Source organism: Arabidopsis lyrata (assembly GCF_000004255.2).
Source record: "Arabidopsis lyrata subsp. lyrata unplaced genomic scaffold ARALYscaffold_8, whole genome shotgun sequence".
Classification (NCBI taxonomy): Eukaryota; Viridiplantae; Streptophyta; class Magnoliopsida; order Brassicales; family Brassicaceae; genus Arabidopsis; species Arabidopsis lyrata.
Window position 1 is genome coordinate 2345470 of NW_003302548.1, and position 25899 is coordinate 2371368.

The window sequence follows — 25899 nt, forward strand, 5'->3', positions numbered from 1 at the left end:
TGTATAATTATATTACATATTTTTCATTTATGGTTAAAACCTTGGTTCAAAAACGCGTCCGCCTAAGCGCCGGTTAAGCGCTCGGCGGTAGGTAGCCGCCGGGATTTGTCCAAATCGGAGAATTAATCGAACAACAACAATTTTTTGTTGTTTGTGGTTAAATATTCTATGATACATGTCAGATCTATCATATTTTTGGGAAAACAAGAACAAAAATGAGTTAAAAATGATGCAAATGTATGAAAAAAAATGAGCAGCCGCCATTATTAGGGTTAGAAACTCGTGAAGCTCTGTGAAGAAGACGACTGTAGAATGTCTGTTTTACTCTTCATTAAAGAATATGTTAAAAAGAGAGCAAAAACGAGATTTGGGGACTCAAACTTTGGCTTGTAATAGCATTTTACCAACTGATACCACTACACCAAGCCGAATTTATATTCTTTGTCAGCAAATAATTTCTATATATCCATAAAACTAGACTAAAGCCCTAAAATTAATCCCGATTAATTTCCGTGTAATCTCTGATTAACCGATTAATCGCTAGACCCAGCTCGACCGCCCGACTAACGCCTAGCGATTTTTTTAACAAGGGTTAAAACATATGTTCTTTAGCAACTGGATGGTCAATTGTCTACAGATATTACAAAAAATCAGCCATACAATGTCAGTAGATACTTGTTCTTTCTTCTTTTTTTTGTTCAAAACTTGTTCTAGTATTGCTTAAATCAAAAACACAACAACAACTCTCGGTCGTTGGTAAGTTGATGTTGAATTGAGGTGTCCTAGATTAACACTTACTTGTGGTTGGTCATTTAAAAGATTAAGAAAATATCTAATTTGTCAAACTATATGCATTCATAAACCCTTAACCATAAATCCTAAGCACTTAATGTAAACCACAACCCTTGTAAATTGATGACATCTACTTTATCAAATACTATCTCCGTATCACTTGAAGTGATATTTTACGGATTTTATTTTGTTTTATTTTAAGTGATGTTTTTCCTCATTGCAAAAGTTTAGCTTCTCTAACTATTATTTTTTTGCTCCTTGAATTGCTTTTATAGTTAATAATGTTTTAAGGTAAAGAGAAGTAAATTAAAAGAAATTTATATAATTTTTAATCTTTGTGCAAAAGCCTCAAACATTACTTAAAATGAAAATAATATTTTTGTAGAAACTTAATCTAAGCATTACATAATTTTAAAAAATTCTTAAGAAATTCTGCATATATTATGATTCAAAATTTTAAAAACGGATATATAATACTCAATTAATGAAAAATGTGTGTTCAACATAGCACATTGGCTAAAATGTTTTGAAAATGATTCAGAGTCATTATAAATGAATCCAAATTTGAATGAACAAGAAACTTAATATAACAAGCATCTAAATTTAAAAGTTTGTATACGGCTTAATTCGGTTTTTCAATTAAACTGTTTGATTTTACCGGATATAATAAATTTTAAACTTTTAAAATTTTTTAAGTATTAAATGATATATTTAAAATCAAGAAAAAATTTATAATACTATGAATATTTGATCATATAAAAATTGTAAAATATGACGGGATGTGTTATATTGCGGGACGGAGTTATATGACGGGACGAGTTTGAATCAACATTAGTAAAAATTTAAAATATTATTAACCTGCTGCTTCAATACAGATTAAATCCTCATTTGATTATTTTTAATACCACCAATATTAGACATATCAAATCAGCCTGATTTGGTTAAGATTGTATAAAACAAAAATTGTCCTGCAATATATCGTTACTTAATAAAAATTATAAAATATAAAATATAAATTTCTTAAAAATGATATATTTTGTAAGATTTTATATATAAAACATAATTATAACATTTTAAAAAATCATAATTACTTTAGAAAACAAATCGTCCCGCGGTGTAGCGCAAGTCAATTCCTAGTTCTATTATGGGATATGTTCCAATACAAGTAAAAATTTAAAATATTATTAACACGCCCCTTCAAATAATGTTTTGAGTAAATAAAATACTAATTGCAAAACATTTATAACGAAGACCAGGAATATTGATTGAGTAAATGCTTCATATGAGGTAGGCAAAAGTCCTCATCGGGTTTCTCTCTCTCTCTCTTTTTGCAGTATCGAACGCCCTTTTATGCTAGACATCGTTAAAAATGTTAAGTTTGCCCTAACCAAGGAATTAACACAAAGAGAAGAAAATCCTGAATTAGAAGGAGAAAAATCAGATGCCAAAGAAGGCGTCAACAAAGATCCAAATAGAACTGAACCAGGAGAACAACGTCTGAAGCAATTGGGAGAGAAATTGGATGTCGAGTGCAATGACAACGAAACTCGTATTGTTGCAGTCGTCGGGATGGGTGGAATCGGCAAAACCTTTCTCGCCAAGAAATTGTTAGAAAAGCTGAAGAGGAAGATTGGCAGTCACGTGTTTATCGAGTCCGTGCGTGAAACTTCGAAGGCACATGGATTCGATAAGCTGAAACTGCAAAAGACACTCGTGGATGGTTTGCTCCCGAATGAAGATATAATTTGTGATAATGAGAATCCACTCGAGGTTTGGAAGGATCATCTTCTTAAGAAGAAAGTTGCGGTTGTTCTTGATGACGTGCATGGCAAGGAACAAGTAAATGCGCTTCTAGGGAATTGTGATTGGATTAAGAAGGGGAGCAGGATCATCATCACTACCCGCGACAAGTCATTGCTCAAAGGGGTGGAAATGGTCAGCGATATCTATGAAGTCCCCGGGTTTAATGACAGTGATAGCTTAGAGCTCTTTAGCACTTACGCCTTTGATGATAAATCATGTAAGTTCATGGAGTTGTCTAGAAAGTTTGTGGATTACACTGGAGGAAATCCATTAGCACTCAAGGCATTGGGAGAGGAACTTCTTGGGAAAGACAAGGGTCATTGGGAAGCAAGACTTGTAACACTTACACAACGTTCCAACGAGAAGATCAGAAAGGAGTTGATACTCAGCTATGATGAACTGAATGAGCATCAGAAGGATGTTTTTCTCGATATCGCATGTTTCTTTAGATCACAAGATGAGAACTACATTAAAACTTTACTTCACTGCAGTTTTGACGCTGAATCTGGAGAAGCCGGGAAGGAAGTTAGAGAACTCAGTGACAAGTTCTTGATTCGTATCTCTGAAGATAGAGTAGAGATGAATGATCTAATCTATACATTGGGAAGAGAACTTGCAATATCATGTGTTGAAACTATAGCAGGGAAATATAGGTTGTTGCCGTCGAATCGTGAAGAGTTTATTAATGCACTGAAGAACAAAGAGGTGAGATATTTTGGAATTAAAGTTTGGAACTTTATATCTTTGCAACCACCAATTAATTGTAGTTTCACATGTATCAATTTTACTAACTCGTAGTCCTTACTTGATCGACAGGAAAGAGACAAGATAAGAGGTATTTTCCTAGACATGTCTAAAATGGAGGAAATACCCTTAGACTACAAAGCGTTTGTTGGTATGAGCAATCTGCGGTACCTAAAAGTCTACAATTCTCATTGTCCTCGACAATGCGAAGCTGACAGTAAATTAAACCTACCCGATGGTCTTGAGTTCCCTATATGTAATGTTCGATATTTCCACTGGCTGAAATTTCCAGTGGAGGAACTTCCTTGTGACTTGGACCCCAAGAATCTTATCGATCTTAAGTTGCATTACAGCCAGATTAGACAAGTCTGGACTAGTGATAAGGTGTGTATCTTTTTTTCCCACTTATCAAGTCACAGTTTACTAGATGACTATCTTACATAATTTTTTTATTGGTCATCACAGGCTACACCAAGACTGAAGTGGGTTGATCTCAGTCATTCGAGTAAGTTGAGTTCCTTGTTGGGTTTATCAAAAGCACCAAATCTTTTGAGATTAAACCTCGAAGGCTGCACGAGTTTGGAGGAGTTATCCGGAGAGATATTACAAAACATGAAGAATCTCATTCTCTTGAATCTAAGAGGATGCACAGGTCTTGTGTCTCTGCCAAAGATCAGTCTATGTTCCTTGAAGATTCTCATCCTCAGTGGCTGCTCGAAGTTTCAGAAGTTTCAGGTGATTTCAGAAAATCTAGAAACTTTATACTTAAATGGCACTGCAATAGATAGGCTTCCTCCATCAGTTGGTAATCTCCAGAGACTTATCTTATTGGATTTGAAAGACTGCAAAAATCTAGAGACTCTTTCTGATTGTACAAATCTTGGGAATATGAGATCTCTTCAAGAACTCAAACTTTCTGGTTGTTCAAAGCTCAAGAGTTTTCCCAAGAACATAGAAAACTTGCGGAATTTGCTACTCGAAGGAACAGCAATAACAAAGATGCCACAAAATATTAACGGTATGTCTTTACTGCGACGTTTATGCTTAAGCAGGAGTGACGAAATCTACACCCTGCAGTTTAACACCAACGAACTGTACCATTTGAAATGGCTCGAGTTAATGTATTGTAAGAATCTCACATCTCTTTTGGGGCTTCCACCAAATCTTCAATTCTTATATGCTCATGGTTGTACCTCACTGAAAACTGTGTCAAGTCCACTAGCCTTGCTTATCTCAACGGAGCAGATTCATTCTACGTTTATTTTCACCAACTGCCATGAACTGGAACAAGTCTCAAAGAATGATATCATGTCTAGCATACAGAATACAAGACATCCGACATCATATGATCAATATAATCGGGTATTCATATTCTTCTCACACACTCTCACTCGCTCTCGCTCTCTGTGATCTACCCTCAAACATCAACATCTTATTATTTTCTTCCTGCGTCATTTTACTTTCAGGGTTTTGTAGTTAAATCCTTGATCAGTACTTGCTTTCCTGGAAGTGATGTACCTCAATGGTTCAAGCACCAAGCATTTGGATCAGTTCTAAAGCAGGAGCTGCCTCGGCATTGGTATGAAGGCAGAGTAAATGGGTTAGCTCTTTGTGTTGCTGTCTCGTTTAATAACTACAAAGACCAAAACAACGGTCTTCAAGTGAAATGCACCTTTGAGTTCACTGATCATGCCAATGTATCCTTGAGTCAGATAAGTTTCTTCGTCGGAGGCTGGACCAAGATTCCAGAAGATGAACTAAGCAAAATTGATTCGGACCATGTCTTCATCGGCTACAACAACTGGTTCTATATAAAATGTGAAGAAGATAGGCATAAGAATGGATGTGTTCCTACTAATGTTTCCCTTAGATTTGAAGTCACAGATGGTGCAAGCAAGGTTAAAGAATGCAAGGTTATGAAGTGTGGCTTTTCTTTGATTTATGAGTCAGAGGGAAGTGAGAAGGTTTCTCGGGACGCAACATTTGATGCAAACTCGAAGATAGAGGAAAGTAAACTAAGTGAAACAAAATCTTACAAAACTGCAGAATATGATGCTGATTTCTATGGTGAAGGGGCACAAGGGTTGGAGACTTTTGATAAGTTGACTCTACTCAACCCCTTAATTAGCGAGGTGCATTAAATTTTTTTCTTTTTTTTTTTTGAAAAAATGGGCTTGAATCCAAATGCATTGTGATGATATGGGTTATAGGGAATGAGTTAGCTACAGGTTAACCATCATTCATATATAAACTAGAGGGAAAATTGCATGATACGATGATAATGTTTTTCTTCTTCTACCAAGTTTTTTATGTGAATAAGCATCTAAACTAGCTTAAAAAACAGTATAATGGACTTATTTTTAGTGTTAAGTATACATTTTAGCATGCAGATAACGAATCTTAGGTATCATAGAAATTATGTCCTCCTTTGATTTAGGACTTCATTCAAAACCATTTTGATTTTTGGGAACTTGCCTTCGGTCTCCATCCTTCTCTCTCGAGTCTCGGTAGTTGTTAAATTCGGTTGTTACGGCTCTTTAACTTTACCAACACTTATATCATACTCCCTCCGTTTCAGTTTAGTTGTCGTTTTAGGATTTAAATTTTGTTTCATAATAGTTGTCGTTTTAGGTTTTTAATGCAAATGTTTGGTGAAAATTCCAGTTTTATCCCTATTGTTTTAATGTTTTGGCCAATGAAATTTTTTATAAAATATACTAATAAAGGGTAAAACAGAAAATTTAATGTTTTTCTTAATTTGTGTGAAAAAACCTTAAACGACAACTAAAACGAAACGGAGGGAGTATTAGTTATGTTCTAGATGCCATGTTATATTGTTCTTTATGTTTTTTCATTCTCGAGCTTTTAAGTAGAAGAAATTTTAACCCTTAAAAAAAAAAAAAAAGCTTCCCGGCTAAATTATTTGTTTAATCTCTAGTCTGTTATGTTATTTGATGAGAAATCATTATTATGATCACTGAGAATTTTAGCTATTAATGGATTTTTGTTTAGCAAGTAACAGTACCTTGTCATCCACGGAAACAAAACAGAGCCAGAGAAAAACAGAGTGATATTCACAATCCAAATGAACTAAAACCAACCCAGCCGTATTATCTTCCTATACTTCCCTTTTCTTATAGCATAGATAAAAAAAATATTGAACATCATTTTCTTCTACTTTCTGTCCAATGTCAAATAACAAGACTCTCATCAGAGTTTCAAGCTCTAATTAGGGTAATTTCGCAACGACTGTCTCTGTTTAGATTACAATCCCCTACTTCTTTTAAGACATCTCTGGGAGGAAACCTGAAAGTTTTAACATATCAAATCTTTTTTTTGTTCTTATGAAAAGCTCTCGGTGTTATCCTCAAGTTCCAGCTCTACTAACGTGGAGAACACCAATGATTCAAATTTTGTTTCTCTTAACCCGCCTTCTGGATCAAGTTTTTTTATTTCCTCTAGAATCTCTTTACGTTTGAGTCTCGTGCAACCAGAAAGATTCAGAAGTTGAAGATTCTCTAGCTGATCAATGTGTGGGATGCTCTCCAAGCTTGTGCAACCTTGAAGATGGATTTGCTCAAGACTACAAGCTTTCAAAAGTACATCAACTTCAACTAGTTGCTGAGAATGGCTAAGATTTATTATCTTCAACTTCACCAAACTCTGTAAAACATAACAAACACACATAAAATGTACAGCTGAATTATGGTAACAACAAAAAACAACTGCGGTTCTTGGATTTAACCCAACCTTGGTTCCTTCCCAGAGATTCTGAAGATGACTATAAGGCATATTGAGTTCAACAAGGTGTCTAGGATCAAAGTCTTCAGGAAACGATCGCAACGGATACTTTTCCCAATGAAGTAGCCTGAGCTCATAAGGCAAAGAGCGGAGTCCCTTGGGAAGATGGAATTCTTGAGTACTTTCAGAGTTTGAACTGTAGATCTTCAATAGTCTAAGATTATACATATTCTCAAAGGCCTTAGGATTAACATCAACGGTTAATTTTGTTGTGTCTAGAAAAATTCCTTCAATAACTTCAGTCCCCTGAAATGAGAAAAAAAAAACACACAGACACACATAAGAGGATCAGATTGATAGAAAGGTCTATGCAAACAGATTTAGACCAAACCTAATCATTTAGAGCAAGGAAAAAAATGGAACTAAACCGAAACGAAGTTTCCAATGCCCATACCTAATTTTTGCCCTCCCCTACTTGTTAATAGTGGAAATATCAGAATGTGACCAGTATAGCTATAGTACCTTAGGTTTATTTTCTTCTAGAAATGATTTAATGATTGAAGGATCCCACAATCTGCGATGCCTTGTGATTTGATTTTTTTCTTCATTGACGATATTCCGAGCAATATCCTGAATCAAAATTTGCATCTCAACATTGTTGTTCTTTGATATCATCAATAAAGACCGTTCTACAAGACGGTCAATACCAACGTGTGGGAAGAAACCACACCCTTCAAGTATACGCATGACATAATCGAGGTTTTCACCGTTAAAGAAAAAAGCAATGTCTAAGAATATGCTCCTCTCATTTTCGCTGAGCTCATCATAGCTGCTCTTAAACACATGCATAATCTCCCGCGGAGGAGATTGCTTAATCTTCTCGAATTCCGCCACCACTTCTTCCGGTTTCTTCTTCCCCAGCTCTCTGCCATAGTGACAGAGAGCTAAAGGATTTCCATCAGCATACTCAACGACCTTCTTTGACACTTCTATAAGATTAGTATCACTTGGTTCTTTTTCTGAAAATGCAAACCGGGTGAATAACCGTTGAGCCTCCTTCTTGTTTAAAGCCGGTATCTCGTAAACACTATCAACCTGACACTGATGAAGAACTTGTTTATCTCGGGATGATATGATCATTAAACTTTCGGGACCAAAACAATGATCAAATCCTCCTAGGAAAGACTCAGCATCCATTGGATTGCGCACATCATCAAGAACAACAAGAACTCTTTTCTCTCTAAGTTTGTCGATCAAATATTCTTCCCGCAATACGTATAATCCCTTATCATTAAACGCTACGTGGAAGTCTTGGATGAAGCACTGAGTTTCAAAGTGCTTAGTCATTTGGTTAAAGGATTCTTGAGAAATGGCTGTCTTGCCAATGCCAGGCATACCCCAAATCCCTAATCGGTATATGTCATGAGATTGCTTGAAAAGCAAGTTTTCTATCCCAAGCAACCTCGAGTAGAACCCGATCATACCTGTTGGACACAACCTCTCCCGCACATCCGCAACGATATCTTCTACTAACTCCGAGTCACTGCAAGTTGTAAACATGATTTATCTTTTGATAGTAACTTTTCCTTCTCTCCAAATATCATTCATCAAGTAACCGTGTATATTAATAGTACATATCCAAAAAAAATGTAACCATGTATGAATACATAGGATGGGAGATATGACTAAAGTATTTCCGTTGATAGTAACGGTTTTACAATACAAAAATCATCACTTTTCAATATTAGCATATTACACTTGTGACTTGTCTATGATGAAACTATAATAACTGAGTAACTGACGGCTGTGTTCTGACTGAAATTGGCTGAAAATGTAAAATATTTTATAGCACATTCCTATATTTATCAATCCTAATAGATTTGAAGTCACTAGTTGTTTTAACAAACAAAAATGGTCATCACAAAGAAAATATTCAAGAAAACTAAAAAACTCAAATCTCCGTAAATTAAATAATATCTTATTAATTAGTTTTTAACTATGTTGCATGGAAACTCTCTTCGAGGTCCGTTTCCCGTTTCTGAAACGTTTCGGAAACGGAAACTCTTCGGAAACACGAAAAACGTCACGGAAACACGTTTCCTAAAAATCTATGTCTGGAAACACGATGGAAACTCACGTTTCCAAAATGGAAACGCGACAAATTCTTTTTATTGACTTTGGAAACTTAATAAATAAAAGTTAAAAATATTAAGATTTATAATACATATAACTAATTTTGGAAGACTCTGAGTTTTAAGATCTTTCTATCGACAAACTAGATTTGGAGGCATCTTTATATGATCTATGATGAAACTAATAAAAATGAAAATGAAAATATTGGTCTAAATTAAATATTTGAACTTGAATCTTTTAATCTTTATCTTTTAAAATTTTAGTTAACCTATTTAATATTGATGTTTGGGACTTGTATTGTTTAATTAAACCATTTTTTATAGTTTTATGTTAATGTTATATATATACATATATTATATATATGTATGTGTATACGTTTCCAAAACGTTTCCAATCCCTAATTTTAGAAAAAAATCATTTCCCGTTTCCGAAACGTTTCGCTTCCACGTTTCCGTTTCCGTTTCCATGCAACATATGTTTTTAATCATTATATTTTAACTCTCAGTTTTGTTTGATACTATTTTTGTAAAAAAAAAAATCTTCATGTCTTTGTGATGACATTAAGAGTTACTTTAAACAGTAAATAAAGAGTTGACACACAAACGGTAACAAAAATAATGTAAAAACTTACTTTTGTTGTTCAATTGATTCATGGCCATGTAATTTGGCCGCTTCTGTCAGACCCTTTCTCCATCTTTCTACTCGGTCTTTCTCATCGGAGAAAAAACCACGGTGCTTGGAAAAATCCTCTTTGAATCTTTCTGTCTGTTGCTCAACGATCGATCGAGTAACGTCACCATAAAAAACCGGAATCACCACCGGGCCGTCTTTACGCCGTTGGAGATCCATAAACGTCATGAGTGTTTCCAAGCAGAGAGGCGAGGACGCGTAGTTCTTGGAGAAAACCACCACATATATTTTAGATCTCTCAATCGCCAACTGAATTTCGTTGGCTAACTCGAAACCGGGCTTCAGTGTTGCCTCGGAGAGGGTGCAGTGCTCTGCAAGGAACACCGAGATACCTCTCCGCCCGAAAGCGGCGTGGAGGTGGCTGACGAAGGAGTGGCGTGTATCCTTAGAACTGTAATCGATGAATACATCATACCCAACCGTTCTTGAAGTCTCCATTGATTTTTTTTTTTCTTTTCTTGAGGGTCCTCAAATCGTTTCTTACTCTAGAATTTCAATTGCTTTTTCTCTCTCTCTTTTTGTCTCTCTCTTTGCTGCATTTTCTCGAAGACTATCACCTAAAAACATTTCTTAATTATTTTCACATTTTTAATCGTCAATATGAATGCATTATGTTAGAAAAATAACATGGTGTTGTCTAAACGAATTAAATATAGATAGAGTCAAGATCACGATAAAAACCTAATGTTTTCTTTTTTTAAAATATTTGTGGCCTTCTATGAAAAGTTTTTGTATTATCCAGCAAATATTTATCATAAATATAGTGATACAGCTTGACGAACGATTAAATATTTCGAATATGTTGTCACCATCTTCACATCTACACTGTAGGATCATTAAAAATCGTCAACATTTTACCGAGTATAGTTAGCTCAGCTGGTAAAGATCCTAACAGCATCTCCAATGCCCATTTCTATATTTTTCTCTATTTTAGAGAAACTCTATTTTAGAAGAGATTTTGCTCCAATGTAACTCTCTAAAATAGAGTTTCCTCTAAAATAGAAGAGAGAGACAATTGATTATTATTAATATACCACCGTTTATCTATCTAATATTATAAAAATTAAACACCTTCAATATCATCAATACATTAAAATTGGTTAATCATCGTTTTGTCCCGCACATAGTGCTAGTTGTTATATAGTTTTATTATTATTGAATATACCTTAGACACTTTAGTTGTTGGATCTATATAAGGATTGAACCCTACTTATGACTTTTATGAAACGTAAATTTTGTTTGTTGTGGTTTATCCTTAATGCGAGAGACACGTTATTTTTTGGTCTCATCTATCAGAATATTGGTGTTCAAAAATATTTAAGAAAAAATCCTATAGAAAATATATAGCTCTGTAATATTCGAAATACCATAATTTTCACTTAGGGAAACCAACCTCCTAAAACTGCTGGAAAAAGGTTTAACCACTACCTTAACCTCACGTCCACCTAATTGATCAAGATCGTAAAATCTATCATAGGATCTTCACATCATCGACAAAAAAAATAGTAGACTTCACATCTCAACATGATCTCTCTTTAATTTATCTTCACTCATTTCATTTTGTCAATTTGGTAGCTTATTATAAACTAATTGGTAACGTTTAAACTAAAACAGTAATTTAGATGTGGGAAAAACTGAAATCAGTTAATTACGTAACATGCCTATAATTAATTTACAGTAGCAAATGAAAGTCGCGGCCGATAGTCATTTACTCATTTTATTTTATTTTTCTCGACATCGATCTTATCATAGTAATATTTTATTTTTCTGGTCATCGATCTGTTCATTTTATTTTTTATTTTTCTGGTCATAGATCTGGTCATTTAAAAAAAAAAAATCATTTGGTCATTATATTTTATTATTCTCTTCATCGATCTAGTCATTTTATTTTATGTTCCTGGTCATAAATCTGGTCAATTTTTTTTTGTCATGATCTGGTCATATTATATTTTATATTTTCTGGTCATTGATCTGGTCATTATATTTTATTTTTCGTAATCGATCTGGTCAATGTATAATGTATAGTCAACAATGGGTGTCCCTTATATGAAATAGTTTTTTTTTAATAAGGTTTTATATTTACTAAGTGATATTTGGTATTATGCACTAGAATCATAATTTTATAAAAAGAAAATCAGGAATTGATATTACAGGTTTTGATATTTTAGTATGGAATGATCCATGGTTGCCAGACTAATATCCTAAGGCAGGGAGAAGGAGGAGAATGATAAAACATCCCAGTGGCATATTGTGATAATGCTTCACAAGTTTATGGATCTAGAGAGTGTCTTACTTATTCAAGGGCTCGCATAAACAAGACTTTTAAAGAGGATATTCTGGCTAGATCTAGTATATATTATGGAAATCTGGATATCAAGTGATTGAAGCGAATTAGATCAGCACAGATTAATTTAGTTAGCGAACCTTCAGTAATATAATATATCTAAAAGCTCAAGAATAAAAAATTAAGATTAAAGAATAAAAAAAATTCGATGTCCACAGTCGAGTTTTTAGTAGAAATATACAGTATGAATCAAAATGTCATATGTTCTTGAAGATTGGCCTACATTCTCCAAACTTTTGCAATTTTCGTCAGCTACAAGATTACCTTTCTTATTATTTTCTTTTTTGTAATTCATGATTTCATTCCCATCCATTGAATTTTAGATCTGATTGTTTATCCATTATTTAACCTAAACCTTCTTTATCGACGAACTACCTTTTCATTTACAAGTTTGGCTAAAAAGAAAATACATAGATCTATATTTTTGTTCTTTTCATAACCATTTTTGAAATAAAAATCTCATGTATAAGAGTTAAAAATTATAATCTAAAAAAAGATTCAAAGGCAAATAAAAATATAATACTGAGCCGGCCCTATCCATGTTAGGTAATTTATGATAAAGTAGAATACAAATTCAACCTAACGCATTCTTGAATATATATTTCACCTAGATTATAATATTTTCTACTGTAAGAGTTATATATAGTTTATTCTTAGCATATGTATGTCTTCCACCTCTCATAATCTATAATATATATAACGTTATTAACATTTGTATACATGTAAACGCTTACATAAAGCGTCATTAACATATATATACATGTAAATATGTATATAAAATATTATATATTTATACATGTAAACACGTATATAGAACGTTATTAACATTTGTCTATTTGTATATACGCTACAAGCATATATTACAATCATTCTATACCAAACAGTCAAACAGAACAAGTGAGCAGTGCATCACAATGGGACACCGAAATATCATTAGAATCATAAGTTTCATCGGATTTTCGATGAATTTTCACCGTAACTTAGGTAGATTCATCATAACATTATCATCAATCATGTTAAGTTTAAAGTATTGGTTGACTCTGTCTCTAGCAAATCCTTATTTGTTTGCAAATAACTGAAAAGACAGATCCAAATTATGTGAAAAGTAAATATATTATTTTATCGGATATTCAATCTACTCTACAAAATATATAATGTGCAAATATGTATCTACAAAGTATTCTCGACATCTATAATGTATTAATTATATTGATGTGTATGTCTTATGTATTGATTCCAAAGCGAGAAGTGCACGAGGTTTTGCAAAACAATAAATTAAATATTAATATTGGGTTTGATTGGTAACATAGAGATGTACACAATTTTTAGCTGGAACGGTAAATTTTGACGGAATAGTATAAAATTGTAAGAAAAAGAATAGTACATAAAAGTTGTAAAAAAAAAACTAGGAATAATGCTTTTGATAACGCCTTTGTGATTTATAACTGTCAAAACGATACATCCTATACCATAACGGTATATAATTACCAATCAAAACCATTATTTAAGCTTTGCAATTATTTACTAAAAAACTAAGTTAGTTCTGATCTATTGTTTTTTCAACCAATTATCTCTATAGAAAGATACTCTCTTCTTGGGAGACAGCAGATCAGAACGAACTTAGTTTTTTACTCTCTTCTTGGGAGACGTCTTTGTAGTTAAATCCTAACATTTTACTTAAGGCGATAGATATGTTTCTCCAATGCTTTAATTTTCGCATATTAAGTGTTCTCAAGTCTCCTCGTAGATAGCAATTAAAATAGTAAAAAACAAAACATGCACATGGGAAGAAGTTTCTCCGATAGGCACCAAATGGTCTTTTTTTTTCTTTTGTTCTCAAGTCTCCTCGTAGATAGCAATTAAAATAGTAAAAAACAAAACATGCACATGGGAAGAAGTTTCTCCGATAGGCACCAAATGGTCTTTTTTTTTCTTTTGTTCTCAAGTCTCCTCGTAGATAGCAATTAAAATAGTAAAAAACAAAACATGCACATGGGAAGAAGTTTCTCCGATAGGCACCAAATGGTCTTTTTTTTTCTTTTGTGTCACCTAAACAACCACCTCTATAATTATTTTAAGTTTAAAAGGATAAATCTAAACTATGTTCAAAGATCTATATTTTACAAAAGAAGAGAAAATAGCATAGCTTTCTCATATATTTAGAAGATATTATTAGCTTTCACTTAATAAAAATGTTTACGTTAACAATCTTTTTAATAAAGATTTAAACACACAATTAGATAAGGAAAAGTAATGCATTTAGCTACGTTTCTTATTATCTGGAAACCATAGGTCCAAGACCAAGAGCTTAGGTATACAAAAAAAAAAAAAAAAAAATTCAAGTAAACAAACGGAGTCATATAAGTCAATGACACAATGCACTAACGAATTTCTTCATCATAGTAATAAAATATAAGTTCTTTTGGATAAATAAAATATAAGATAATCAAATTCATTACCAATTGATGTTTGTAATAACCGACGCAGGTATTCAAGTTAGACCATCTCCAATGGTGAGAGTTTATGGGAGGCTCTCACTATTTTTTTATGTATAAATTTTTTTGAAATCATTAGATGAGAGCTTATGTTTTCTCCAATGGTGAGAGCTCATGGGAGGCTCTCTTATTCTTCACACGAGCATAGCTATACACATAACAACACTTGCATCTACAAAAAGTTGTGGTTCTGAAGCAAAATAAATACAAGTAACACAATGACATAAGCAATACGACATTTAAATGAAGAACAGAACACAAAAGAGTTAACAAGAAGTTGTCATCTTCTGTTACTTGTCTTCTTCTTTTACTTGTACTTGCGATCTTCTTTTACTTGTCACCTGCAAATGACAGAAGCAAACAATTTTAGAATGAAGAACGACAAAAAAAAATCATTGAAGCAGAAAACAGTAAACAGTTTCATATGATGCCTTAAACAATTCATCCAAAAGGAAAAATTGTAATGCATAAATTAATTCATTGATGTATAAACTGCGCCTGGAACATGTTAAATATATGTGCTTATAATTTGCTATAATCCTGATTCAAGAACCACAACCACCACACCATAACTCAGTATTTCCACTAGCAACAGAATCAACAACGGAAAAACTGAACACACCCATTGTACATAAACTCTGAAGCACCATAAACAATCCAACACTTATCAACAGCCTTATCTAACCAAGCTAACAAAAACGAATAACAATAGTGGGTATATGACAAACCGTATCAACAAGTTTCATGGATACTTATCAACAGCCTTATCTTTCAAGTGCATCAATCAAACTGTATCAACAATTTCAAGACTTTCTGCAAAGCAATCAATGATACGGAAAAGAATGAAATCATTACCATAGACACATATAGAGATAATGGATTTGCAGCGGTTTGATTTTCTAACACTGATACCTTCTAGCAACAATTTTCTATCGGAGGGAGAACCCTAATTGACCAACATCAAACTACAAGATTTAATCTAGAAAAATTGTGGAAAAGGATTAGATTCATACCATTAAAAACAAACAAGAGCTTTCTTCATCGATTACTCTCAGACTCGAGAGAGATGCATCTCCGATTTGCTTTAATCTCCCATCGCCGATCGTGACAAGTGGCTCTGGAGATGAAGAATCCGGCCGAACGAATGTTCATTCACCATAATTCACCCTTAATTCTACCCTCAATCGCCATAATCGTCAGAGCAAAACTCATTTTCTCCATCGCCATTGCTCTCGGCTAAAGAGAGAGATAGTCGGGAGAAAAATGAGAAAAGGAGAGAGAGTTTTTTTGTATTATGTTAAAAATTGTTAACCAATTAAACCGTGACACGTAGTCGGCTCTCTTCACTTCTCAAATCTCTCTTAAGAGAAACGGCTGTTCCCATATTTAAGCTTATTTATTTACTTTTTGCTATTTTAAATCAGAGAAACCCTCAAGAGAACTTCCATATTCCACCGTTGGAGATGCCCTTAGCATGTGTTCACATTAATTTTGTTAAAAATACAATTAAAATTTTGCAACCATTAATTATGGTTATATACTCCCTTTTTTTTTTATATCTTTGGATCGACAAAACCCGATCCATAGTCAATCCCTACTACGCGGGGTAACGCGACTTACTGGAGTCGAACTCCGGTGGAGAAAACGGAGTCAAATCGACTTAACCACTTGACTAAAGGCACATCCCCAATTATATACTCCCTTATAGACCGAAAAAGAAAAGAAAAAACAAAGCCTTCCCACTCTATACATTTTCGGCAAACGTTCTATGGTAAAACAATCCTTCGACCAAAAAAATCTCTGATGTCGAAGGTAAGTTCCTCAAATTTAGTCCACGATCCGCCACCGCAACATCAAGTGTTCATAAATTTTCGGGGAACGGAGCTCCGAAACAACTTCATAAGTCATCTGGAGAAGGCCTTGTTAAATAAAAAAGTCAACGTGTTCATAGACATTCGCGAGAGGATTGGGAAAGATAAGGATATCTTTTTCCAGAGGATAAGGGAGTCGAGGATCACGATTGCGGTCATTTCAAGCAAATACACGGAGTCAAAATGGTGCTTGAACGAGCTTGCAGAGATCCAGAAGTGTGTGTTGGCGGAGACCATGGAAGTGTTTCCAGTGTTCTACAAGGTAGATGTTGGGACGGTAGAGAAACAGACTGGAGAGTTTGGTGAAAATTTCAAGAAATTACTAGAACAACATCATAGCGAAAGGGAAAAATGGGAAAGAGCACTTAAGTTTGTGACCAGTAAGCTAGGCGTGAGAGTGGATGAAAAGAGGTAAATATGAAAATATCTTATTTTAATTTGTTTTGGTTTTAACTTTTAATCCTGAAAATATCTTTTGTGGATTGAATCTCTTTTAATTAATGATGAAAATATAGAAAACTTGTATGAATCAAGCCTTCAAGTTTGGTTTGCCTCCAGGGACTAAGAAATTTATGTGTATATTCAGCTATAAAATTTTCAGCAAACTTTGCATCTGATGTACCAAACTGATATTTTTTTCTTGAATTTAATTTAACATTTTATTCAAAAAAATATATATATATAGAAAACTGGGTACTTTTGTGTGTAAAACAATCAAACGTATAACAGTTTATTAATATTGAGTTACAAAACACGTCTACTTAAATCTAGTTGAAATCCTTAAGGTAGTGAACGAATGTATTATATATAGTCATATCGTTTATTAATTAAAAAAAAATACTCCCTGTGTATCATTTTAAAAAATGTTGAAGGTTTTACACATAAATTAAGAAAACACATGATTTACTTTTAATTTTCCCTTTTTACATAAAAACATTATTAAATAAAATGAGTTCAACCAACTAATTTTTGCATAAAAAGTTGAAAACATCACTTAAAATGAAAAAAAAAAAAAAATTTAAACATCAAATAAAATAATATAGAGGACTAAGGACATGACCCATTATGAATGTTTTCGGCGGGCTGAGTATCCCCCATATTATAGCATCGGTGCAACCAAAGTCAATCAAAACATCATTATTGGTGGTCGCTTAGCTTGTTCTTAGACTTAAGTTTGATTAAAATTAAATGAATAATTACTTTAAATCTTAAGAGCCAGCTCTTATATAAGAGCTAAATAACCAGTTCTTAGCATTAATTTTTAGTATTTCTTTATCTTTTTCTTTTTGAGAACCCGAAAAATTCGACTCAAATCCGAACCCGAAAATTTAGATTTACCTTATTGAGTCCTAAACTCATATACCCAAAAATCCGAATCCGAATATACCCGAATGTTTTATTCGAAAACCTGAGATTTTACTCAAAATTTTAAATTTTAACCGAAATCCGAATATTTACCCAGAAAATCAGGTATTTACCCGAAAACCTGGATATTAACCCGAAAACCCTATAATTTACCTGGACATTTATATAGCGGGTATTTAGCGGTTCCACAAATCTATACCCGAACCGATCCGAATCCGAAAGGAAATCGAATCGATTTTTTTATTTATCCTATTGGATCTTGAACTCTTCTACCCGAAAGACCCGTAACCAATTTTCATTTGCAACAATTATTAAGTTTTCTAAAATTAAAATTATTAATTTAATTTTATTTTAAATTAATATTTTTTTTCTAAGAACCTCAAGTTAAGAACATACCATTGGAGACACAAAAAAATTTAAAACCAATAAACAATCTCTTAACTCTAAACTTTATAAATTTAATATTAAACTAATGCTAAGAGCCAATATTAGCATACCACAAATAATGTTGCTGTTAGTGGACAACAATTATGGCAGCAATAGCAACACATGATTTTCTAGCTTCTATCCTCAACTGAAAAAAACAACTATTGTAGTCCAATCCTTATTTCGCAGCTAGTAGCATGCAACACGCACCATATTAGCCCTACAACTTGAGAAGTTAGACATGAGTAGCGAGAAATTCCAACTCTCCAATGGGTCTTACTATAAAACCTCCACCTCTGTCCGAAAGCAGAGGACGTTGAGAGACTGGATAACTCAAAAGGAATACCACAAAAAAAATTAGCCACCACAAAACAATAGGTCGGATTGCATTTTCAAGAATGAGTAATTAATAGGATATTCTCTCTTCCAATGAGATCCTTCTGGGTGAGGGATCGAAAAGTTCTCTGTTAACCCGCACTATATTCTTTTTTTTTCCACTACAAGAAATATCAACATTATTAGGACGATATAAGTGCTATAATACATCATTCATAACGTTTTAATAAAGGCTATTTCCACTGCAGTTATTATAGACCCCCACATACGATAGCATTTTCGGCATGCTATGGTTAATTCCCACATACAATAGCATTTTCATATTATTGTGCTAATCAAATGCTATAATATACTTTATTGTAACTCACGTTTAATATTGTTTTATTATAATGTCGTAGATTTTTTTCGCTATATAATTTTAATTTGATTTATAAAATAAATTTTATATTGGAACTCAGTAAATTTTACAAAATTGGGTTCCAATATAAAATTTATTTTGGTGGGAAAACGAAAATACGTTTTTGGCGGGAAAACCGGAAATCATATTTTGACATTAAAACGTGATATTATGTTTTTGGTGGGAAAACGTGAAATAATGTTTTTGGCGGGAAAACGTGAAATTACGTTTTTGGCGGGAAAACGTGAAATTACGTTTTTGGCGGGAAAACGCGAAATTATATTTCTTATACTAATTACTAAAATGCCGCCTGGAGAAAATAAAAAACTACTTAAAGCCTTTAAATCATCATCTTCTTAAACTAGCTTCTTTATAACACATTTTGTCATCAGATAACACATTCCACAGGTATAAAGAAGCTAGTAGCGATGCTACATCTACAGATCTTTAAACATGGGAGTATGATTTCACCTCTATGAAAAAGACTGAGAAAAAATCAGTGAGCTTGTTCGCAAACTACATTGTTTCTACACTAAGAGATAGGACGAAGCTATCTAAGATTAATATATTAGAAAATATCATTTCCTATATATTTTTATTCTTTAACTATATAGAACCATTATAATAAGAAAATAGTGTTGATTTGTTTTTTCATTTTCTAAGTTTCCAATTAAAAAAAGAAAATTTTAAAGATTTCTATTAAATTTATCATTAAAATCTAATCTTTTTAACAACAATTCTGCTTTTAATATGATTTTCTATTTTTTTCAATACTATGTATACATGACATATCATTTCATATTTTAGTTTTGTCTAAATAGTTCTTGTTTTGACATGATTTTCTGACATATTTGATAGTTTTGAGTGCGATATCGTCGATCATGTCGTGAAAGACGTAATGAAAGCAATAAACGAAATACCGACGGATCAAGGAACAAAGAGTCCAAGAGGAGATATTATTGTATTGCCCGAGGGAAATATACGAGGAGAGCCTGAGAGTTCTTCTTCTTGGTCTTCAAAAGCGTCTCCTTTCTTTGGGATCGAAACACGCCTAGAGCAATTGAAAGAGAAGTTAGATTTTGAATCAAATGAGGTTACTCGTGTTGTTGGAGTTGTTGGGATGCCTGGTATAGGTAAAACAACTCTTGCCAAGAAAGTTTTGGAGGATTGGGGGTATGAGTTCTCGCATACAATGTTTCTAGATGATGTTCGTGAGAAGTCAAAGTATCCTGAGATCCATAACTTGCAGATGGAGCTCCTGTGTGGTTTAACGAATATAAAATACGAAAGAAAGGAACAAACAGAAACTGACCTCCTACTTAAATTTTTGAAAGTTGAGGTAAGCAAAAACAAAGTGTTGTTTGTTCTTGACGATGTGAGTGAGAAGAGTCAGATAGAAAATATTCTTGGTGAAAGCGAATGGTTAAAAGAAGGAAGCAAAGTTCTCATCACCACAAACAGCAAGTCCGTGGTCAAGGGAATGGTAAACGAGACTTATCTAGTCCCTGGCCTCAGCGACAACGATGCCCTAAATTATTTTGAAAGACATGCATTCTCTGTTTCTTGCGAGCCAAGTTTCATGAAGTTGGCAAGAGAGTTTGTGGAGTACTCTAGGGGTAATCCATTAGCCCTCAAAGTACTTGGCGGTGAACTTCTTGGGAAGCAAAAGTCGTACTGGGAATCGAAGCTTGGGACGCTTGCGAAAAGCCCGATCAGCAACACGATTCAAAATGTCTTGAGAATTCCGTATGATGATCTTAGCCTCCACCACAAGAATTTGTTCCTCGATGTGGCATGTTTCTTCAGGTTTGAAGATGAGTATCACGTGAGGAGTTTTCTGGATTCTTCGGTTCATGAGAATGTGAGCGAAATAAAAGATCTCGCGGATAAGTTCTTGATTAACATTTGTGGTGGTCGACTTGAGATAAATGACTTGATGTACACATTCGCAATGGGGCTAGAATCACAATCATCCTCTGAAGACTGTACGAGTGGGCGTAGGCTGTCCAACCATGGGGAGATCATCACTGTTCTCCGAAACAAAGTGGTGAGTGAGATTGATTTCTATTTACGTACATTTGAAGTTATTTCTAATTAACTAATTACATGTTAACTTGTTACACAACTTTACAGGAAGCGACCAAGGTTAGAGGAATTTTCCTTGACATGTCTGAAGTACCTAAGGAAATGAAATTAAGCAGTGACACATTCAAAGAAATGAATGATCTCAGATACTTGAAATTCTTCGACTCAAGTTGTCCTAAAGAATGTGAAGCTGACTGCAACCTGAACTTCCCCAATGGACTTAGGTTTACACTGGAAAAAATCAGATATCTCCATTGGCTGAAATTTCCGCTGAAGATCTTTCCACGAAGTTTTAACCCGAAAAATCTTATAGACCTCAAGCTGCCGTACAGCCAGCTAGAGCAAGTTTGGAAGGGAGAGAAGGTATATATATATATTCCATTATAATTTGATTAGATAGTTTTCTTTGCTATCTTTCAATTATTTATTTATTTATCGCGGCTACAGGATACGTCGAAACTAAAGTGGCTGGACTTGAATCATTCAAGTAAGCTGCGAACATTGTCGGGTTTATCGTTGGCTCGAAATCTTCAAAGTATGAACCTTGAAGGTTGCACGAAATTGGAGGCGGTTCACCACGAGCTAAAAAATATGGGAAGTCTATTATTTCTTAACCTGAGAGGATGCACGAGCCTAGAGTCTCTTCCAAAAATAAAGTTGAACTCTCTAAAAACACTCATCCTCAGCGGCTGCTCAAATGTTGACGAATTCAATTTGATTTCAGAGAAACTTGAAGAGTTATACTTGGATGGCACTGCGATAAAGGGACTTCCTTCAGATATTGGGAACCTCCAAAGACTAGTCTTGCTGAAATTGAAAGACTGCAAAAAGCTGTTGAGTCTCCCTGATACTATCAGAAATCTAAAAGCTCTTGAAAAACTAATACTCTCTGGTTGTTCAAGCCTTGTGAGTTTTCCAGAAGTTAAGCAGAACTTGAAGCATTTGAAGACTTTACTACTTGACGGGACCGCAATAAAAGATGTGCATGATGTTGTGCATCGTCTAAGTATTAATCAAGGGCAATTTTCTTCATTTACACACTACGATTTGTGTGAATGGCGGCATGGTATCAACGGATTATCATCAGTGCAACGTTTATGTCTGAGCAGAAACGATTTCACAAGCTTGCCAGAAAGCATCATGTATCTCTACAATCTCAAATGGCTTGACTTGAAGTATTGCAAGCAGCTCACATCTCTTCCAATGCTTCCACCAAATCTTCATTGGTTAGACGCAGACGGCTGCATTTCACTGAAAAATATCGAGAACTCATTGTCTCTACTATTGGCGGCAACAGAGCAGTTACACTCCACATTTATATTCAGTAATTGCAAAAAACTTGATCAAGTTGCGAAGAATGATATCGTGTCTTATGTTCGGAGGAAGATTCAGTTAATGTCAGATGCACTAGTCCACAAAAATAAGGTATTATCTCATCTCATTCACTCTTAGACTCTGAATGGTTACAGCGTATAGCAGAGTGCATTTTGAACCTTAGGGTAACATACTTTTCTTATAACATTGATTCTCTTTTGGTATTGAATTGGCAGGGTTCAATACTCGATGTGTTGATTAAAATCTGTTATCCTGGTTGGCAATTACCTGTATGGTTCGATCACCGGTCGGTTGGGTCAGAGTTGAAGCAAAATCTACCTCGACATTGGAATGAAGACGGGCTTACCGGTATAGCTCTCTGCGTTGTTGTCTCATTTAAGGACTACAAAGATCATAATACCCGCCTCTTAGTTAGATGCACCAGTGAGTTCAAAAAAGAAGACGCGCCTTTGATTCAGTTTAGTTGCATTCTTGGCGGCTGGACAAAACAAATTAGCGATAACCCCGGAGACATCGTGGAGCCTTCTGGTCACGTCTTTATCGGTTACACCAATTTGTTACACGTCATGAAACGGGACAGAGGAGCGAAATGTGTTGGTACGGAGGTTTCCTTTAAATTCGAAGTAACCGACGGGGCAAAACAGGTTACAAATTGTGAGGTTCTCAAGTGTGGCTTTACTCTTATCTACGCACCTACTACTAAACCTGTTCATAGCTTGTGTACTCAAGTATACTCTGACCATGGTGAGCAAATGTCTGGTTCAACGACCGCTATCAAAGGCACGGTTGAAGAAAGATATAACAAGCACGGAACTGGAGCACCCTCTGTTTCATTTGTGGCTCCGACGATGGAGAGCGAGATCACAAAGAAAGTACAGCATTTCGAAGCTACAAGTAACGTAGAAGACATCAAGAATGAAGCTAATTCTGCTGGAGGTCCATCAAGAAACAACGTTGATGCTAATTCAGAGAGTAGTGATCACAATAGTAATGGTGGATCCATGTCACCAGGGAGCTCAGGAGAAGGTGAAGTTTTTAATAATGAATCTCCAAAGAAAGAGGAGACCAATTCAACAAGTTCAGCATTACCTTTAGAAAATAATACTAATGAAAATGGCACAAACAACGTACGTGAGAGGTTGGAGAAACCTATACGGCTTATTTGTCTAGTGATCTCCATTTATCTTGGTGCTGCTTTTGTGCTGAGAAAGGATAACAAAAAGAGATCAAATCAATAAAATATGTCTGATTCCAATGGTATTCACCGGAGTTGTTTCCCGATCATTTTCTGATCAATGAGAGTTTCAATCGCTAAGTTTTGAAGTAGAACCAGTCTACATTTGTCCCGAGCGGAATGATCACCAAGTAAAAACCCTATTCGCAATCGCCTAGACTCGTACAACCGATCTGATGATGGTCATCAAGTCCCATCAACGTGAACCCTAAATCGATTTGGGGATCACTTATAAGGTACACAAACATTGTTTTGTGGAACCCTAAACCGAATAATATCGATTTTTAATTTTGTTTTTTTTGGCATCGTTTAATTTAGGTTTAATAATCAGTACGGTTCTGTTTTTTTTTTCCATTTAATAATTAATAATAAACTAGATTTTACCACTGCAGGGTCAATTTTTTTTTTTTTTTGGTCATCCGAAACTAAATAGAACTCAAAATAGTCATTCCTATAGAATGTTGTTTACATAAGTGATATGATGCGAGGCTGTACGAACTTTTCTTGCCAGATTATCCGCTTTTACGTTAGCACTATGAGAAATTAAAGATAGAGAGAAGGTGGAGAATTCTTCCTTGTCGTTATGAAATTCCTCCAAATACACTGAGAATGTCGGCCATTCGGTTGGAAAAGACACCATCTTCATCGGTCAGAACAGTCTGTAAAGAACGCTACCTCTTGATTATATGCATCAATCATACACTTCATTGCCCATGGTCGATTTTTTATAGAGCAATTGTCTCTTATACTCCCAAATCAGTTTTTGGGACAATAATAGCACTCAGAAGTTTATTGGACAAAAATAGCACTTTATTTTTTATTTTTTAAATTAATAAATATTTATAAATAAATACAAAAAATAAATGAGAGTTTCAATCGCTTGGTTTTAAAGTAGAACTAGTTTACATTTGTCCCGAGCGGAATGGTCACCAAGTAGAAAGCCTATTCGCAATCGCCTAGACTCGTACAACTGATCTGATGATGGTCAACAAGTCCCATTATCAACGTGACCCCTAAACCGATTTTGTGGAACCCTAAACCGAATAATATCAATTTTTAATTTTGTTTTTTTGGCATCGTTTAATTTAGGTTTAATAGTCTTTTTTTTGTTTGTTATTTTTTCTATTTAATAATTAATAGTCGGTTTTTTTTATAGATAAATTGTTTATTATACCCCAAATCAAGTTTTTGGAACAATAATAATACTCAAAAGTTTATTGGACAAAAATACCACTTTATTTTTTTTTAAATTAATACAAAAAATCACAAATTCATCGCTAATATTTTCCCGCCAAAATAATATCCGGTCAAAAATTTTCCGCAAAAAAAAAATCCAAAAAATTCAAAAAGAATTTCACGAATCGTTAATTCTAAGATTTAATCTAACATAAGTAGAATAAATTTTGGATATTCAATTGACAAGAATTACCCATCGAAGATCTGCCTTCTTGACAATCCTTGGCTAAGAACTCTATTCAAATATAAATATTCACATTTTGGGATTTGAGGCGAAACATAAAAAATCAGTAAAAGTTTATATCTGATTCAATAATAAGCTTATCTCTTTAAAGAATTCACAATTTGCAAAATACAGAACTGATCAAAAGACCTCTTGAACAAATAAGAACTCACGCAACCAACTGTGCTACAACAATTTCTGGTAATAATGTATAACGATAAATATATATCTCCGACAACGTCTCTGTCTTCTTCATCAACAACCTCGCCGTCTTCATCATCATCTCTCTCCTTAGCACTGTAATTAGATCCTCCTGCTCCTAAACCACGACCAAATCTTGAGAAGGGTAACACGACTTAGGAATTTCGCAATCGGATTTAGTTTTGCCCATTTTTTAGCATATTGGAGAAAAGATGGCAAAAATGGAGGAACGGAACGACGCCGGAGCCGGTGACTACGATAGCAGTTTGTTATGATTTGGTTTGGAGGTCCTAGGACCAATTCTTGCCTTACACATTTTTCCTCTTTTTATTTTATAGAAAAAATGTTCAAAACGACGTAGTTTCGATAGCATATATACATATTTATACGGTTTGCAAAATCTATACACGTTTAAGGGCTATATTGTGGGTGACTTTTAAATTCGTGA

General features: G+C 34.2%; 3 protein-coding genes and 1 long non-coding RNA gene across 4 annotated transcripts; 2 read left to right on the forward strand and 2 right to left on the reverse strand.

Annotated features, from left to right (window-relative positions):
* Positions 1–2024: 2024 nt before the first annotated feature.
* Positions 2025–5480, forward strand: LOC9299588 (disease resistance protein RPS4). The gene is made up of 4 exons (XM_021031905.1): positions 2025–3300; positions 3394–3723; positions 3805–4701; positions 4806–5480. Exons 1-4 carry the CDS (start codon positions 2143–2145, stop codon positions 5478–5480), a joined length of 3060 nt encoding a protein of 1019 aa, XP_020887564.1. The 5' UTR covers positions 2025–2142.
* Positions 5481–6485: 1005 nt separating this feature from the next.
* Positions 6486–10608, reverse strand: LOC9299589 (probable WRKY transcription factor 16). Its single transcript, XM_002865223.2, has 4 exons — positions 9845–10608; positions 7603–8623; positions 7090–7386; positions 6486–7002 (listed from the first exon to the last, which is right to left on the reverse strand). Exons 1-4 carry the CDS (start codon positions 10339–10341, stop codon positions 6682–6684), a joined length of 2136 nt encoding a protein of 711 aa, XP_002865269.1. The 5' UTR covers positions 10342–10608; the 3' UTR covers positions 6486–6681.
* Positions 10609–14893: 4285 nt separating this feature from the next.
* LOC110225635 lies at positions 14894–16101 on the reverse strand. The gene is made up of 2 exons (XR_002329865.1): positions 15756–16101; positions 14894–15083 (listed from the first exon to the last, which is right to left on the reverse strand). It is a non-coding gene; the product is annotated as an uncharacterized LOC110225635 (long non-coding RNA).
* Positions 16102–16453: 352 nt separating this feature from the next.
* LOC9301344 (disease resistance protein RPS4) lies at positions 16454–23817 on the forward strand. The gene is made up of 5 exons (XM_002863467.2): positions 16454–17024; positions 19996–21184; positions 21271–21585; positions 21670–22647; positions 22773–23817. Exons 1-5 carry the CDS (start codon positions 16546–16548, stop codon positions 23793–23795), a joined length of 3984 nt encoding a protein of 1327 aa, XP_002863513.1. The 5' UTR covers positions 16454–16545; the 3' UTR covers positions 23796–23817.
* Positions 23818–25899: the final 2082 nt, after the last annotated feature.

Bases quoted from the DNA above. Each gene is read 5' to 3' on its own strand.
- LOC9299589 (XM_002865223.2), bottom strand. From the start codon at position 10,341: ATGGAGACTTCAAGAACGGTTGGGTATGATGTATTCATCGATTACAGT. The intron at 7,387-7,602 runs GTACTATAGCTA...TTCTCATTTCAG, and splicing joins TAGAAGAAAATAAACCTAAG to GGGACTGAAGTTATTGAAGG. The intron at 7,003-7,089 runs GTTGGGTTAAAT...TATGTTTTACAG, and splicing joins ATCTCTGGGAAGGAACCAAG to AGTTTGGTGAAGTTGAAGAT.
- LOC9299588 (XM_021031905.1), top strand. From the start codon at position 2,143: ATGCTAGACATCGTTAAAAATGTTAAGTTTGCCCTAACCAAGGAATTA. The intron at 3,724-3,804 runs GTGTGTATCTTT...TGGTCATCACAG, and splicing joins AAGTCTGGACTAGTGATAAG to GCTACACCAAGACTGAAGTG. The intron at 4,702-4,805 runs GTATTCATATTC...TTTTACTTTCAG, and splicing joins CATATGATCAATATAATCGG to GGTTTTGTAGTTAAATCCTT.
- LOC9301344 (XM_002863467.2), top strand. From the start codon at position 16,546: ATGTCGAAGGTAAGTTCCTCAAATTTAGTCCACGATCCGCCACCGCAA. The intron at 21,586-21,669 runs GTATATATATAT...TCGCGGCTACAG, and splicing joins AAGTTTGGAAGGGAGAGAAG to GATACGTCGAAACTAAAGTG. The intron at 22,648-22,772 runs GTATTATCTCAT...TTGAATTGGCAG, and splicing joins CACTAGTCCACAAAAATAAG to GGTTCAATACTCGATGTGTT.